Source organism: Microtus oregoni, unplaced genomic scaffold, assembly GCF_018167655.1.
Source record: "Microtus oregoni isolate MIOR12 unplaced genomic scaffold, Mior012 000086F_ref0000336, whole genome shotgun sequence".
Lineage (NCBI taxonomy): Eukaryota > Metazoa > Chordata > Mammalia > Rodentia > Cricetidae > Microtus > Microtus oregoni.
The window spans coordinates 1,447,458-1,461,678 of record NW_024544552.1 but is presented as its reverse complement, the minus strand read 5'-3'; the positions used below and the strand labels follow the sequence as shown (position 1 = coordinate 1,461,678).

The window sequence follows — 14,221 nt, the reverse complement described above, 5'->3', positions numbered from 1 at the left end:
TCTGCCCTGTGGTAAGTCCTAGGTCCTCCCCCCTCAGTCCATATCTAGGAAGGTGAACATCCAAACTGGCTAGGCTCCCACCAAGACAGCACATTAAGCAGGATCAAAACCCCGTGCCATTGTCCTTTGCGTCTCATCAGCCCTCATTGTTCGCCATGTTCAGAGAGTTCAGTTTTATCCCATGCGTTTTCAGCGAATCTTGTGGGTAATGGGAGATGGGGACTGACTAATTTCTTACTTCCTTTACCACAGGGCCTACTCATTTTTATCTCAAAGTTTCCAGTGACATTATTTCATTATAGAATTGGAGTTGAGAATCCATACTCTTGAAAATAATCCCCACTCATAAAACATCTCACTTTTGTGGATTCTTTGCTCAAATAATTAAACTCTATGAAACACTCAAATTTGTTGAACAAAAAGAACCTGAAGACTTCTCCTGTCCTCACCAGACTAGCTTTAGAAATGGCACTCAAGGCTGAATTCAATCTTCTGTGTCTATTAATGCCTTAGTTTTTCTGGAGCATATGTGGTCTACTTGTTCTTTAACATGCTTTGTCCTTAACTTCACACGTGAAGCATGTATTCTATACTTTTGATTTGACAGCAATTCTCAAATGGCTGACAGATATCCCGAAGGAAGCACTGCTTTATTGTAAATGTGGTTTATATTTAAGTTTTATTTGTAAAACTTACAGATTAACAAGTATAAAAGTTATTGATAAAAATATGGAACTTAGATCATACAAAAGTTTATAAAGAATATAAGAAAGTACCATTTCCTAGAATTAAGAACAGGTCTGATGGTGGTGGCACAGACCTTTAATCCCAGCACTCAGAAGGCTGAGGCAGGTAGATCTCTGAGTTCAAGGCCAGCCTGGTCTACAAAGTGATTTTCAGGACAACAATGGCTAAACAGAGAAATCCTATCTTGGAAAACCATAAAAAGGAGCTGGCTTTCATAGATATAGTATTGCAACAGTTCATATATACATTTATTTTCTGGACTTGGATCTTATCTCCATAAACAGTATCCTTGGCATCCAGGTTTTCAGATCTGAATCAGGCTTGAGGGACTTTCTTTCTGACATTGACAACCTTAAAGAAGAAGATGATGATGTCAGATCAAGTGAAATTCAATGGCACCAAACACTCTACATTGATACTGATGGGACCCTATAGGTCACGTCCCATTTTTCACTGGTCTATCTTTTTAATGCCTCTCTGGCTTTGGAGTCAGCTTTCTTCCCTACTTGGGACTATGAAAGTAGTAATACCTACAGACTTGAGCACAGTTGGAAGGGCTGTGTATGACACAGAGCTCCAGAGGGGAGGAAAAAGAGCTTCCATCCTTGATGGAGAGACTGAGTTTAGAGACTCATTAAACAGGCAGGCTGGGAGGAGGGAGAAAGGACTTTGTTGTTGCAGCCGCCATGGGGGAAGTTTTAAACCTTTGGCTGGTGGTCTGAGAACCAAGGTGCTGTAAGAGCGTTTCTTTGTGAATGAACATGTGATGCCTTCTATTTTTCAGTTCACGTGGTTATAGTGGCCATTTTAAAAGTGTAAAATAAATCCCACACAATGTGTAAGTATAACAAGGATTGTGGATATTAGCACATTGTGGTCTGATTTGCCCAGGGCATCCTTTGGAACTTATGATTTATGTACATCATGCTCTGCAACAGACAGTATTTGAATATTATACATGAAGGCTCCAAGATTCTTTGTGCTTTAGTCTTTGCTCAGTTTGAAAAATCAAAGAGTCATAATTTAAAACAAACATCTTAATTACCTGAGTCCTGTCAAATTATCTCTCTGCTTTGATAAATGAAATACTTTTTGTCATTAGCTAAACATATAACAACTTTTGAGATTTTTTTGAATTTATTCTTTAGTATAATTTAAAAATATTTACTCAAAAGGTAGTGGAAGGAACTTTGTTATTAAACATGAAAAGTTTAATTTTTATTTCTATTGGATTGTATATGTAATATCAACAGAAAAGTACACGATATATATGTATTTATGAAATCATATATATGAATGATTCTTAATAATATTAAATTTCAGAGCACACACCTGCATGTTACTGTGTCTTACAGACTTCAGCTGCCATGTATCTTTGCTTGAGGACAATTCAAAACAGATGAGTCGAAGTTTTTGGCCTGGCTCACACTTTATATTGGTCAGTCTTCCATGGACCACCACTTCCATTTTCCCTGTATCATCTTCAATTCCATAGTAAATGAAGGGATTCCTCTCAGTTTTCTGAAAAGCAAGTTAACATTCATCTTTTAGGAAATGTGTCAAAGCTTGTCACCTCTATGAGGAATAAAGAGTGTCGGCATAAACCTGTCCCTGCCAAGGCAAGATCGCTCTTAGGTTTAGAATCAGAGGTACAGGAACCAGTGAAATGGTTCAGTGGGGAAGGGTGCTTGCTGGCAAGCCTGATTACCTGGTCTCAATGAGCAGCTCTCATGGTAGAAAGAGAAAACTCATTTGTGGAGTTCTCTCATGACTTCCACACTACTTTAAAAGTTTTTGTGTTTCTTCCCATCCCTCACAGACAAAATAAATAACTAAAAAAAGTTTTCAGGCACAAGAGAGTTTAAGATGTTTTAGTGAACAAATGTTTTGTTTGAAATCCCTCTTGAAGCCTTGTGGGCCTAGCCTTAATGATTGGGTCAGCACTGCAGCCCTTGGAAGCCACTCTTATGTGTTACCTACTTGAGGATTTCTTCTGCTGGGTGTTTTTAGGGAAAAAATGAGTATATTTCTAAGTACTATGGTAACATATAGGAATATCTGAGATTTCTTTAGGGACAAAAAAAATGAAAACAAGAATAAAATGCAATAACCGTTTAGTTACCATTGCAGGTTTCTTAGGTGTCTCCAGGATGCCTGAGAAGAAAGGCTACTTGTGACTCGTTGTCAGTCTGAGAAACACTACTCTAAGTTTTTTTAATTTAATTTATTTCAATTTTTATTGAAAATAAACTCATTTTCATGTAACCTAATCTGATCATAATTTTCCCTTCTCTACTCCTCCTAGTTTATCCTCACTTCCCTACCTTTCCAACTCCACAGCTTCTTTCTCTCTCTCTTAAGAAAACAAACAGGTGAATAAAGAAGAAAACCAACAAGAATGAAACAAAAGGAACACACTAACAGAAATAAGAGATACTATGTGATACAAATGCATGGACATACAAATAGATATTAACAGACAGACAGAAGGACTGTTACATTCACTCATCACACACACACACAAACACACTCACCTCCGTTTTAAATGGATCACATTTGCTCAGTGCACACATTGTTCACTCTACTCCTTCCTAATCACTCAAATGTAAAATCTACAGCTTTTAGTCCTGGCGTTTAAGTTCGAGTCCCACTTAGTTTACTTATTAATTGTGTAACCAAATGCACCAGCACAGTCAAAAACAGCATAGATAAATTAAAAAGCCATGGCTGATTCATAAACAATGAATTATGAAATCATACACTTAATAAGCATATTAATGAATTGGTACATTGGCCTTAAAGAAACCCCAGAAAGTCACAGATTTGTTGAATTTCATCACTTTTGTTGTGCCTTGTTATTAACTGTGAAATTAAACTAGACTGTAAAACTCCTCTTCCTTTTATTATTTAAAACATTAGTCACCCTATCAAAAGTGCTTTATACAATGTAAAGAATATTACAATGAGAACAAGATTATTAAAGAAATAATCTTGGCTTATTGGTCATGCCTTCAATCTGGAGCAGAGTAGTCTCTTGTTTTTTATTCTCATCATCTCAAACTGTATGTAGGCTTTGAGTTTGGCTCTTTTTGCAACTCAGTTGCTAATAATATGGGTATTGAAGCTATCAAAGAATAAGAATCTGGAAGTGTGCTATAAATTGAATAGTGTCTGTGAAAAAGATGGATATAATGGAATGTTCCTGGTAGAAAAATGTCAAAGGTTATTGATGAATCGATTTCAAAGATTTTTCATCGTTTTACCTTGTGGAGAAGAATGATAAGAGACTCTCCCAATCCCCAAATGAGGAAACTGTACTCATCTCTTTCTGATATGAAGAGCAGTTATTTACTGTGTTAAATAAGTTGAGCAAATTCCAGTGACAAGTTAAAACTTAAAATCCCAGACTGCAAAAGGAATTTCCCAAGTATCACAATGGCTTACCTTATAGACCACAAACTCTCCATTCACATATGTCCCCTGTGCCTGTGAGAAAAGATCCCTAATTTTAGGAGTCGTATTGGCTCTTTGCCTCAGTGTATTTGAGATAGCCATCGTTCTCTTCTTGTCTACATCAGACACACAGGAAGCTTGGTGTATTTCCAGAAAGCCATTTAAGCCAAAATAATTTGATATGGCAATAATCTTATTTGGAATGAACTTATTCCTTAGCACTGGGTCAAAAATCTTCACTCTGAAGAATTCATTCTCAGTCGCCACTGTGGCATGGAACATCCTTTTGTCATCAATCAAATCATAAGTAAATGGTTCTGTTACTTTCAAAACCATCACTTCTTTGGGTTCTCGATGGTAACCTTCTTCCTTAACAGGTTCCTTTGGTATGTTTCCCGTCCTTGGTGTCTACATAAAAAACACAGAGGATAAACATGCCTAATTCAGACAGATCATAGGGCACAACTCCATAATCTCACTGAGTACCACGGAGAACGTCGGAACAATGATCGCAATCTATAACCTAGATAAAGGGAGAAATGGACATTTACTTAAATCCCTACCTAGAGTTTCCAGTTAATGCTATTTTTACCTTGTAAATAAAAGGATTATACTTATTACAGTCATGGGGTATGAACACAAAGCCCCCAATGCTCTAGTCTATTTTTATGTATGAACATTCTTAAGATTTTAGTTATAAAATCTTGGCTAACTTGTCAAACTTTCTGGTAAAAGGGTTAGACAGGCAGCCCCAGGAAGTGCCCCTTAAATGTTGTTAATCAGAAAGGATTCAGACAAGCAGTTCTTCTTTTTGCATAATAGCAGGCATGGAGGAGAATCCCGGGACCAGGAAAAGTTTTCGAACCATTTTACTTTGATCACCAGCCTTCTCGGTTTCCTACTCCATTTTTGAGCATCAGGAGAACACGTTGAAATGAGGGCAACACGGTAGAACTCAAAGTAGAAGCATGCTGGCAGTCATGGCCAACATGGATACATTTCATGAAGGCAGCTGTAAGAGGTAGCCCTCCCTGAAATTCAACTCGGAAACATGTAGACGTCACCCTATTGGTAGCAGTGTTTAACCATGATTCCTCAACTATGTGTTTTATATCAGAAAGTATATTTCTAATATAAATGGAACAGTAGATTAGATGAGGGCATTAATTTGAAGATTAGAAAATGTACAAGATTAGGAGATTGTATGAGAACTATTTTCATGGTTAGTATGGTTGTAATTATGTTCAGAAGGCATCAAAATAAGAACAGGAACCCTTCAATGAGAAATGTCTGGGAGAGTTTAGTGTATGCCTAGAAGGGGTCTGAATCTGACTCCCAGCAAAAGAACCCTTACAATTACACAGTATTTAGTTAGTGAATGAACAGGCTAAAGACTTCAAAGCAGGTAAACAGCATGTGTCAAAATACCTGCTTAGAGGAACACAGAATGTTGAAAACATCCCCTGAAGTTGGGCTACTAGCAAAGGGAAAAGGACTGAGAAGAAAATAGGCAATGGGGATTGATATATTCCAGTGTTCATCTCTATCTGTCTCCTTTATACTTCCTTCTGAACCCTAAGCAGAAAGTTCATTCACAGCCTTAGAAATCATTTCATGAATATTTACCTTTTCACTACCATGGTGGCTGTAATAAATGAATAAATAACTTAATGAGATATTTAATAATAGGAGGAAAATCTCTGAAGTAGGGGATCAATGAGATATTTTTCTAAGGCTGTGGTGAGCCCAGTTAAACTTCAGGAAGGGGCAAGCACTGGGAATAGGAAAGTGATACCTTGTTGGAGGAACTGCACAATGGTGTCGGTGGAGGCTTATGAGAGGTCTGGAGACAACCTTCATCTTTCTGTGTGTTTCTTACTGAAGGTTCTGGAAGCTGAGTCTGCTCCTGTGTAAGTTTCCTTTTCTTGCTACCTTCGGTTTTTGTGGGCATCTTTCTTTTTTTCTGAAAGAACAATGTCTTTCTTTATTGATTTTCCTGTGTGTTGGAAATTGAACCCCAGCTTTGTCCATGCTAAGATGTGCTTTTCTATACAGTTTCTCTAGCACAATGTCTGCCTGCATGCTGTCATGCTTCCTACATTGATAATAATGGACTAACCCTTTGAATATAAGAAAGCTTCCTTTAAATGGTTTTCATAAGACTTGCAGTAGTCATGACATTGCTTCAAAGAAATAGAAACCCTAACTAAGACATGAAGAATTGTCATATAAAGGGGTTAAAAAGTTACATTTATCTCATCCTACTTATTCCTGTGGTGTCATAAGAAAATAGCTGTGGAATAACAAAGTTCATATTCAGGTTGAATTGTTTTAAGAGTCATATCCTAAAGTGCCTGATAATTTAGTAAATGGTTTTTTAAAAAGCCACATAGTGATTTTTTGTTTACATCCTTGAGGGATTATACTGCACCAGTATATCTGCCACAAAATGAGTTATAGGCCACGATGAATTTGTTGACTTAGAACTTCATTTTCATAGAGCCTTGGACTAGATAGATAGAGTGCTAAATCTTCCTAAAGAGTTAAGAAGGGGAAGAACCTGGGTAGAAGCATTTTGTCTGGAGATTAGCCACTTTACCTTGTTTGATTCATTACCGGTGGAAAGAGATTGGGAACTACTGGGTTCATCTTGCTTTCTTCTTCCCAATGCAGTTTTATTTTTTCCTTTCTTTTGCTTCTGAACTATTGGAATAAAGGAAACACAGTAAATCCAGGGATTAAGATGGTTGAAGCTCACTCAGAATTATTTATTTTCTTTCAGTTTTATAAATGGATATTTTATTTTCTTTTCCTTAATGATTTTAGAGAAAGACAATAATTTCATGTCGACTTTAACAAAACCGCTATCATTTAATTTTACGAGTAAAAACTTAAGAGACAGATGTTGGGATGAAAGCCTGCTAGCTCACAGAGACAGAGATAGCAACCATCTGATTTTCCTTTTCCACTGGTGTTCCATAATTTCCTGTTTCCAGTACCACGTCAAACCAAAATCCTTCAAGCTCAATGTCCTTCGCTCTACTTCCTGTGCTTCTCTCTATCCATCATGCTGACTTTCTGTTACTCTTGATGTTTTTTTCTTAAACTAATAGTCTTATGTTTACTTCCTTTCAATTGGTTTTTTGCTCCGCCCCTTCATCTATGGTTGACTTTTTAAGATCCTATTAAAATATTTAAGCTGAAAACTCTTGGATTAAAGGTGTGTGCTAGGGCTGAGGCAGGCCAAATTCTACCAACAGTTTTTTTGGGGGGGAGCTTTTCCCCCAAATAATAACGCAATCTCCTGGTGGAAAATGTGATCAAGTATCCAGCAACTATTTCAAGAACTATTTCGTCTCTACTTGTGTCTGTGTGTTTATTTTCTTCTGCTGCAGAGGCTTTGCCTGGATAGGAGGATTTCAGTGGTAACAAGTCAGATACAGGAATTACCTCAGGGGATTTTCTGCTCAACCCAGCTGTAGTGGAATTAGCTTCTCTATGTTGGGAACATATATTCATATTTGTATAAGCTTGTCACTCTTATCCAACAGTCTTATTTTAAAAACATGAAACTTTTATCATAATACTAATAGGTCACCTTCTAAAGAAGATAATTCCAAATCATAAATAATGATAAAGAATTATGTTTCGATATTTGATGTAACAAACCAGCAACATTGGATTTTGACTTCTCTATTGGCCATATATCTTTCTATGTAACTCAGGGTATTCTCAGTCTGCAGGTTTTCTTGACTGAGGTTCCTTATGCTAAATTCACAGGTCAGAATTGTGTACCAGTACATTCAATATTGATGGGGACCAAGAAGCCCCCCGACCTAAAGTACTGGCCAATCTTCCTCATCCTCTCTGCAAAAACAGCTTGCTGCAAAAACAGCTTGCTGCACAAACAGCTGTGATACAGTTCTCAGAACGGCCTAACCTCAAGGTGTTCCAAAACATGGCCTAACCACAAGATGTCTCAAGAGACATATTGCTTCCTCCCTGGCCTAGGGCGCAATAGTTTCCTTTCCCCTCTAACCCTACCCCTCCCTACCAAAACCTCTCTATAAGAATAAACCCCTGCCTGCAATAAACGGAACCTAGACGCATCTCAGACTGACTCTGTCATTCTTTATATGCGCTTGGTTCTCTTTCTCTTCCCCCCCACTCCTACCCAGGTGATCCCAAACTCGAGGCTCACGAATTATGTGGCCTGCTGGACGGGTCACAATATTTTTAAAATCTGGTGTCTTTATATGAAGAAACTCATTCACATCTCTTATATTTGTGCTTCTACTTAAATATTAGATCACATTTTTTTTACCAGAATAGATATCCATTAATGGGTAAGATTGTTAATAAAGTATTAAATTTATTTAAATGTTCTAAGTGATTTTTTTTCAAGTTTTCCTTTATCATTTTCTTGTTTTTCTACCACGATAGGTATTCTACTCTACCTCAACAACTGTTTTTATTTTATTTACCTACAAAACAAAAGATGTCTATGAGAAATATATCGAGTTTTTTTTTTTTTTGTAAGAAAGAGTTTTTTGAAATCACCAACTTGATTTGCTCTGAAATGTTTCCACCCTTGCTGTTTCTAAGGCACGCCCTGGGAAAGCTACAGATCAGCTCTGAACCCTGCAGGGAACTAGACCTCTTGGGGAGGGTGGAGAAGGGATGAGTGTCCCGTTGGTCCCTGTTACCTTTTGCCTTCTCTGCTTCAAGGGTTTTGGCAAGGCCTTCCAGTTCTTTGATGCTTTGGCACACATCTATCAGTGTGTCCAGTCCTGCATCTTTTGGGAACGTATCCTCCATCCAGTCAGCAATCTGAATTCTGTCATAATCATCTTGCATCTTTTTAGATAGATTTAGTTTGCTTCTTAGTATGGACTTGATTACCCTAAAGTGGTAGTCTTCCATACGCTCCAATCCCTTTAGAAGAATTATTTTCTTATATTCACTCATTATCTCTAAAATTATGGACAATCCTAAAAGATGAAAATAGATGTAAGCAGACATAGGATTATGCACATATACAGGCAATTCCAAGGCAGATATTTCTGTGTGAGTGAATGACCCCAAAAGGTAATATCTATAATTGCATGTGAGAGAAAAATAGAGTTAAATATAATCTGTGTCACTGTGCTAAACTGATAAAGAACTTCTGTATTAATAAACAAGTCTACGAAGCTTCCCCCTTCTAGACATGTTAGGTCACTTAGACCAGAGGCAGTTGTGGTGAAGTAAAGTGTTGGATCAGTAATTGTTGCAGTGTTTGTTTAGATTTGTGCTATGTGTGTCAAAATTCTGTGTCCTTCTTCCTTTCTTATTTGGTGCTATAGTTCATCTCTGGATATCTGCTTGTGGGTTCCTGACTGTTTCCATTGTAAAGTGACCTATAAGCAAATGGACTCCATCCTATTACAGTATACCTGGATGAACCATGACTCAAGTATCATGGCCATGCTGAGCCACTGACCCTTGTCCGCTAGGCTTTCCCTCAAACACCCCTCATGAGCATACTATCCCTCCTGGGCTCTGATTGTGCACTTTGGGTCCTTTTTTGTTCATATTGCTGTCAATATCCCAAATGTCTACATACTTTTCAGAGTAGCACCCTAGATTTTATTGAATGGAGTTATATCAGTAGTTTCTTGATTTTTATCCTTTCAGGCTTGACTAAGTGTTTCTATTTGTACATAGACAGAATTTTTACGTAAAAGCCATGCTTAAATCCTCCCCAGATCTTTTAAAACTTTCTTAATGTGTCAAAAATATTTCTTTCTCCTAAAATATAAAGGAAGTTCTAGAATAATCTGCATTCATCCCATTTATGTTTATTTTTATTCTTGAGGTCATTTGCTGCAAAATATACAAAATGCACTCCTATTGTCAAGGTTTGTGGTATGTCTAATTTCTTTTTCATTGTTTGGAAAACCTTTGAAAACAAAAGTTAAATGGGTTCGTTAGTGGGAGGGTAGGATAGTAGAGGAAATAGAGAGAGAAAATAACTAACACTATGTTTACAAAAGCTAACATAGAAGCCTACTGATATAAAGTTTCCTAAAATATAATATAATATAAAATGGTATGTGAAATGATATAATATACACTCTATTTATCTGTTCATCTATCTGCCATCCATCATTTGTTTTATATAATATATATCAAGAATTTACATGTAGTTACTGTATAATGAGCAACAAGATTCTATAAACACCATAGGTTAACAAAATGCCCAGTTCTAGGAATGAATTTTCTCTGTTAAAGTTATTGGCCAGTCAGTTCTCATATTCCCCCAACATATAGCTTGTCGACAACGCTCTTGATTGTATTTCAGAATGTATTACTGAAGACACCAAATTCATGTGTAACAGAACACAAACAAATCAAGTTGATACTCACCTGGAAGCCTCATCCTTACTGGATAGATTTTAATATTCCGGAAGGTATTCTACACAATACCTTTCAGATGAGCAAAATAGTCATTAACCTTACCCGGTTGTAGATTATTGGAGGTAACAAACAGTCTGTCAACACATGGTCACTGGTGTAACTGTGGCATGAACATTGTAGGATTAAGCATCCTTTTTTTGATTTGATCTCTATCATGTATAAGTTGAAACCAATACCCGGCACCATTTCTGAGATGGAAAACCTATGACAAGACTACTCATAGTTCCTTCCTTGTTGGTAACCTATTAATTTTACTCTACTAAGTAGGAGTGGAATTAAACTTTTATTATATACACTTGTCTTTCAACACTCATAAGAGAATAATTAGAAAATTAGAAACTATAAAAATCTGGCTTTCTGAAAATTTCTCTAAGAACTGAGTGAGAAGATACTTCCCATATTATTCCTCAATAATGTTGATCTCTTCTTAATCACAGCCAATTCTTCAATGCCAGATGACCAGAATCACAGCTGTAATTCAAAATATTAAGTCATCTCAGTAGATTCTTTAGGGAACGTTTAACCTTCCCTCTGAAGTCCAAGTCAGGCCTCCGTCATCTGCACTGCCCTCTGCATTATTTTTTAAGTTCCCACAATAGTCCACACTAATCTCTAAATATGCAATTGCTTTTAGAGTCCAAAGTTACAAAGTTCATTCATAATTCTTCCCAAAACCTAGTCAGGTGTGTCACAATAATATCCCACAAACCATGCACCGGTTTCTCTTTTAGTTACAGGTTCTCTTGCTGTGATAAAAGATCATGACCAAAACCAACTTGGGACGAAAAGAGTTCATGCAATTTTTCATTCCAAATCACAGTCCTTTAGTGAAAGAAGTCAGAGAATTAATTCAAGGCTGGAACCTGAAGGTAGGAACTGAAGCAGAAGCCATGAGGAACACTGATTCCTCACTTGATTCTCATGGCTTGCTCTGCACTCGGGACCACCTGCACAGGAGAAGCACTGCACCCACAGGGTTACACACTCACATCAATCACTAATCAAGAGTATGACGTCCACACATTCTTACAAGCAATTTTAAAGGAAGCATTTTCTTAACCCAGGAATCTCTTTCCAGATAACTTTATCTCGTGCCAAGTTGCCAAAATGCAACCAGAACATACCCTTAATTCTTTAAATGTTGGGATTGTATACCACTAATAGTGTATGGTAATTCTTAGTATTTTGTGTCTCTTGATAGGATCATAATAAGTAGCAACACGGAATATTTCTTTTCCAAATGAAAAGTTGCATACATATATTCTTCATGTGTATGTGAAAGAGCATACAGTGAATTTGATAAAACCCAGAACATTGTGATAGATACAGCAGTATATTTCTCAATTACTAAACTATCAAGGTATAAACATCTGTAAAAAATTTAAAATGTTTGAAAAACATAAAGAAAACACCAGGAGAGATAGCATTACATATATACATGTCTCAAATCATTTTTAAAGTACTCTGTTCAAGTACATATTAGAAATTCTACAGGGTACATGAAAAGCCTTTAAAATATTCAAAAAGTATGTAGTAGAGATATATTTCTATTTAACTCTCCTGAATACCCCTATGTTTTCCACCAGAAAACTAAAAACAAATCCAAGCAATGTAAAACAAAAGAAAACAAAAAACTTTCAAGATGACAGGAACTAACTCATTGTGATTGAGATACTGCTGCTGTAAAAGATAGCAAGTATGTTGGTGGATGAATAAAAAAGATGTACTTGAATAACTGAATCTGTGGAACTTTGTGCTATACATGTCCATTGTTTCACGTGCAGAACACTAGAGTGCAGCTCCATGTCCTGATATATTTTCATTAAATATTTCAGAGTAATCAAAATAGCCAAGAAGTTACTCCTTACTCTCCAGCCAAGATAACTAAAGCTTTCTTCTCATTTTGCCTTTACTCATACTTATACTTAAAAAATTATTTTATTATCTGCCATAATCAAAATGCAGAGTTTTTTTTTTTTTGGCTCAAGGCCCAGTAAGTGTGGGATAAAAATGTCTGCCATCTGCCCTAGTGAAACATCAGAATCTATCTGCTGTGGGTTCATTTCCCTAAAAGCAGTGGGTACAAGCCCTGTTCCTTCCATTGTCCTCTGAAAGAAACAGCATTGATTGCCCCCGTGCCTTTGTGGGTTCACAGAACTCACAACTCTACATAGCGGGGTTCGGGACTCACCTTCTCAGAAATTTCTTCAGCAGTGTCCAGATCCTAGTTCATCTGCAAGGCAAGAATCAGGACTGGTTTCATTTGAGTAAGAAAATAAATCTCTCAGTGATTGGACCAGTATGTTGCAATCTCTCAGCTGCCCAGAACACGAAGTGTTTTTAAAGATGAGAAGAATGACATCAGTCTGAGTTGTTTTACTCCACTTCAGGTTGAGCAACCTTGGGTGGCTTGCATTCTGCTATTCCTGGAAGTGAAGGTTTGAAGAAGAGAAGCCTCCTCCCATTGTACTTAGCTTTCGATTTCCCCAGCTAGCAAGAATGGATTGTCTCCTAACTGCATACACTTTACTTACCAGAAATAACAAAGATCTTTTGTGCTCAGTTTGTTTTCTTACATGTATTCAAAGGGAGGTATTCTAAACTTAAGCCTTCATGTCCAACAGCTTTACCCATGGGTAATTAAGACATGCATTCCTCTGAATAAAGGTAACATCTGAAAGGGAAAGTGTGAGCTGACCAGACACTTCTCCCTCCTTCCACTCAGCATAGGGTAGCAGGAAGAGAGAATACAGCAGGTGCCTATTGCAACCAAGAACTGAATGTGGTTCCTGGGTAGAAGAAGATATATAGTGCACTTACTTTTGATTTAAGAGCTTACTAAAGTATTATCTCATTCATTAATAGTTCTCCCAGCCCCACCCCATAAAAAACCCAAAATAACTCAATACACTTACTAATCTAATGATGAATAAATGGGAAGGAATTGGTTGCTGTCCAGACAAGAGCTACGCTGCTTTCCTTTTAGTGATTAAGTTAAAGATTCCTTAGCATTTCTGCACTATTAAGACATTTATGAAAAAATAAAAACGATATTTATGGATAAACCCAGCAGGTGTAATGGGCCTATGTGATAACAAAGTGGAGGTTTTGACAACCGTGGCAAAGCTCTCAGGTGTTAGTAATATCAGGGAACTTAAATGACCATTTTCCTAGTGTCTTTCTGTCAAGAAGAGTGGGGAAATCTCTGAAGTTTCCTGTAATTTGGGACACAGAACAAATGGTGACAGGCAGTGGATGGTGGTGAAATCACCCCAGCTGATGTGCAAGCAGGATCGTGTTCTTGGGGTGTTATCATTCAGCATGCTAGGGTTGCACACATTGCCTGGATGCACACATAGACATGCCAGAGGATTTTCAAAAGCTTGTCCTTGGCAGCTCTTGTGCCCTCGGATTTTGACAGAGAGAATGTAGCATGCAGGAAGGAGCAGCTCCAAGTTGTGCCCTCTGGTGCTGTAGTTTTCTTACAAGTCTTAGGCTTCCAGGATCTATAGCTCTTGTGTAGACAGACCTAAACCTTTCATATCCTTTGCTTTCCAACTCT

General features: G+C 37.3%; 1 protein-coding gene across 2 annotated transcripts; it reads right to left on the bottom strand.

Moving 5' to 3' along the window:
* Window positions 1-652: 652 nt before the first annotated feature.
* On the bottom strand, window positions 653-12,975 carry LOC121441983 (interferon-activable protein 203-like). 2 transcript variants are annotated; one of them, XM_041643413.1, is made up of 7 exons: window positions 12,854-12,975; window positions 8,907-9,193; window positions 6,800-6,903; window positions 5,996-6,163; window positions 4,192-4,608; window positions 2,080-2,268; window positions 653-1,098 (listed from the first exon to the last, which is right to left on the bottom strand). In XM_041643413.1, exons 2-7 carry the CDS (start codon window positions 9,166-9,168, stop codon window positions 1,063-1,065), a joined length of 1,176 nt encoding a protein of 391 aa, XP_041499347.1. In that variant the 5' UTR covers window positions 9,169-9,193; window positions 12,854-12,975; the 3' UTR covers window positions 653-1,062. The 2 variants fall into 2 exon arrangements, with proteins under 2 accessions (XP_041499347.1, XP_041499346.1); XM_041643412.1 differs by having other exon boundaries at window positions 8,907-9,191; window positions 12,851-12,895.
* Between the last annotated feature and the right edge of the window lie 1,246 nt (window positions 12,976-14,221).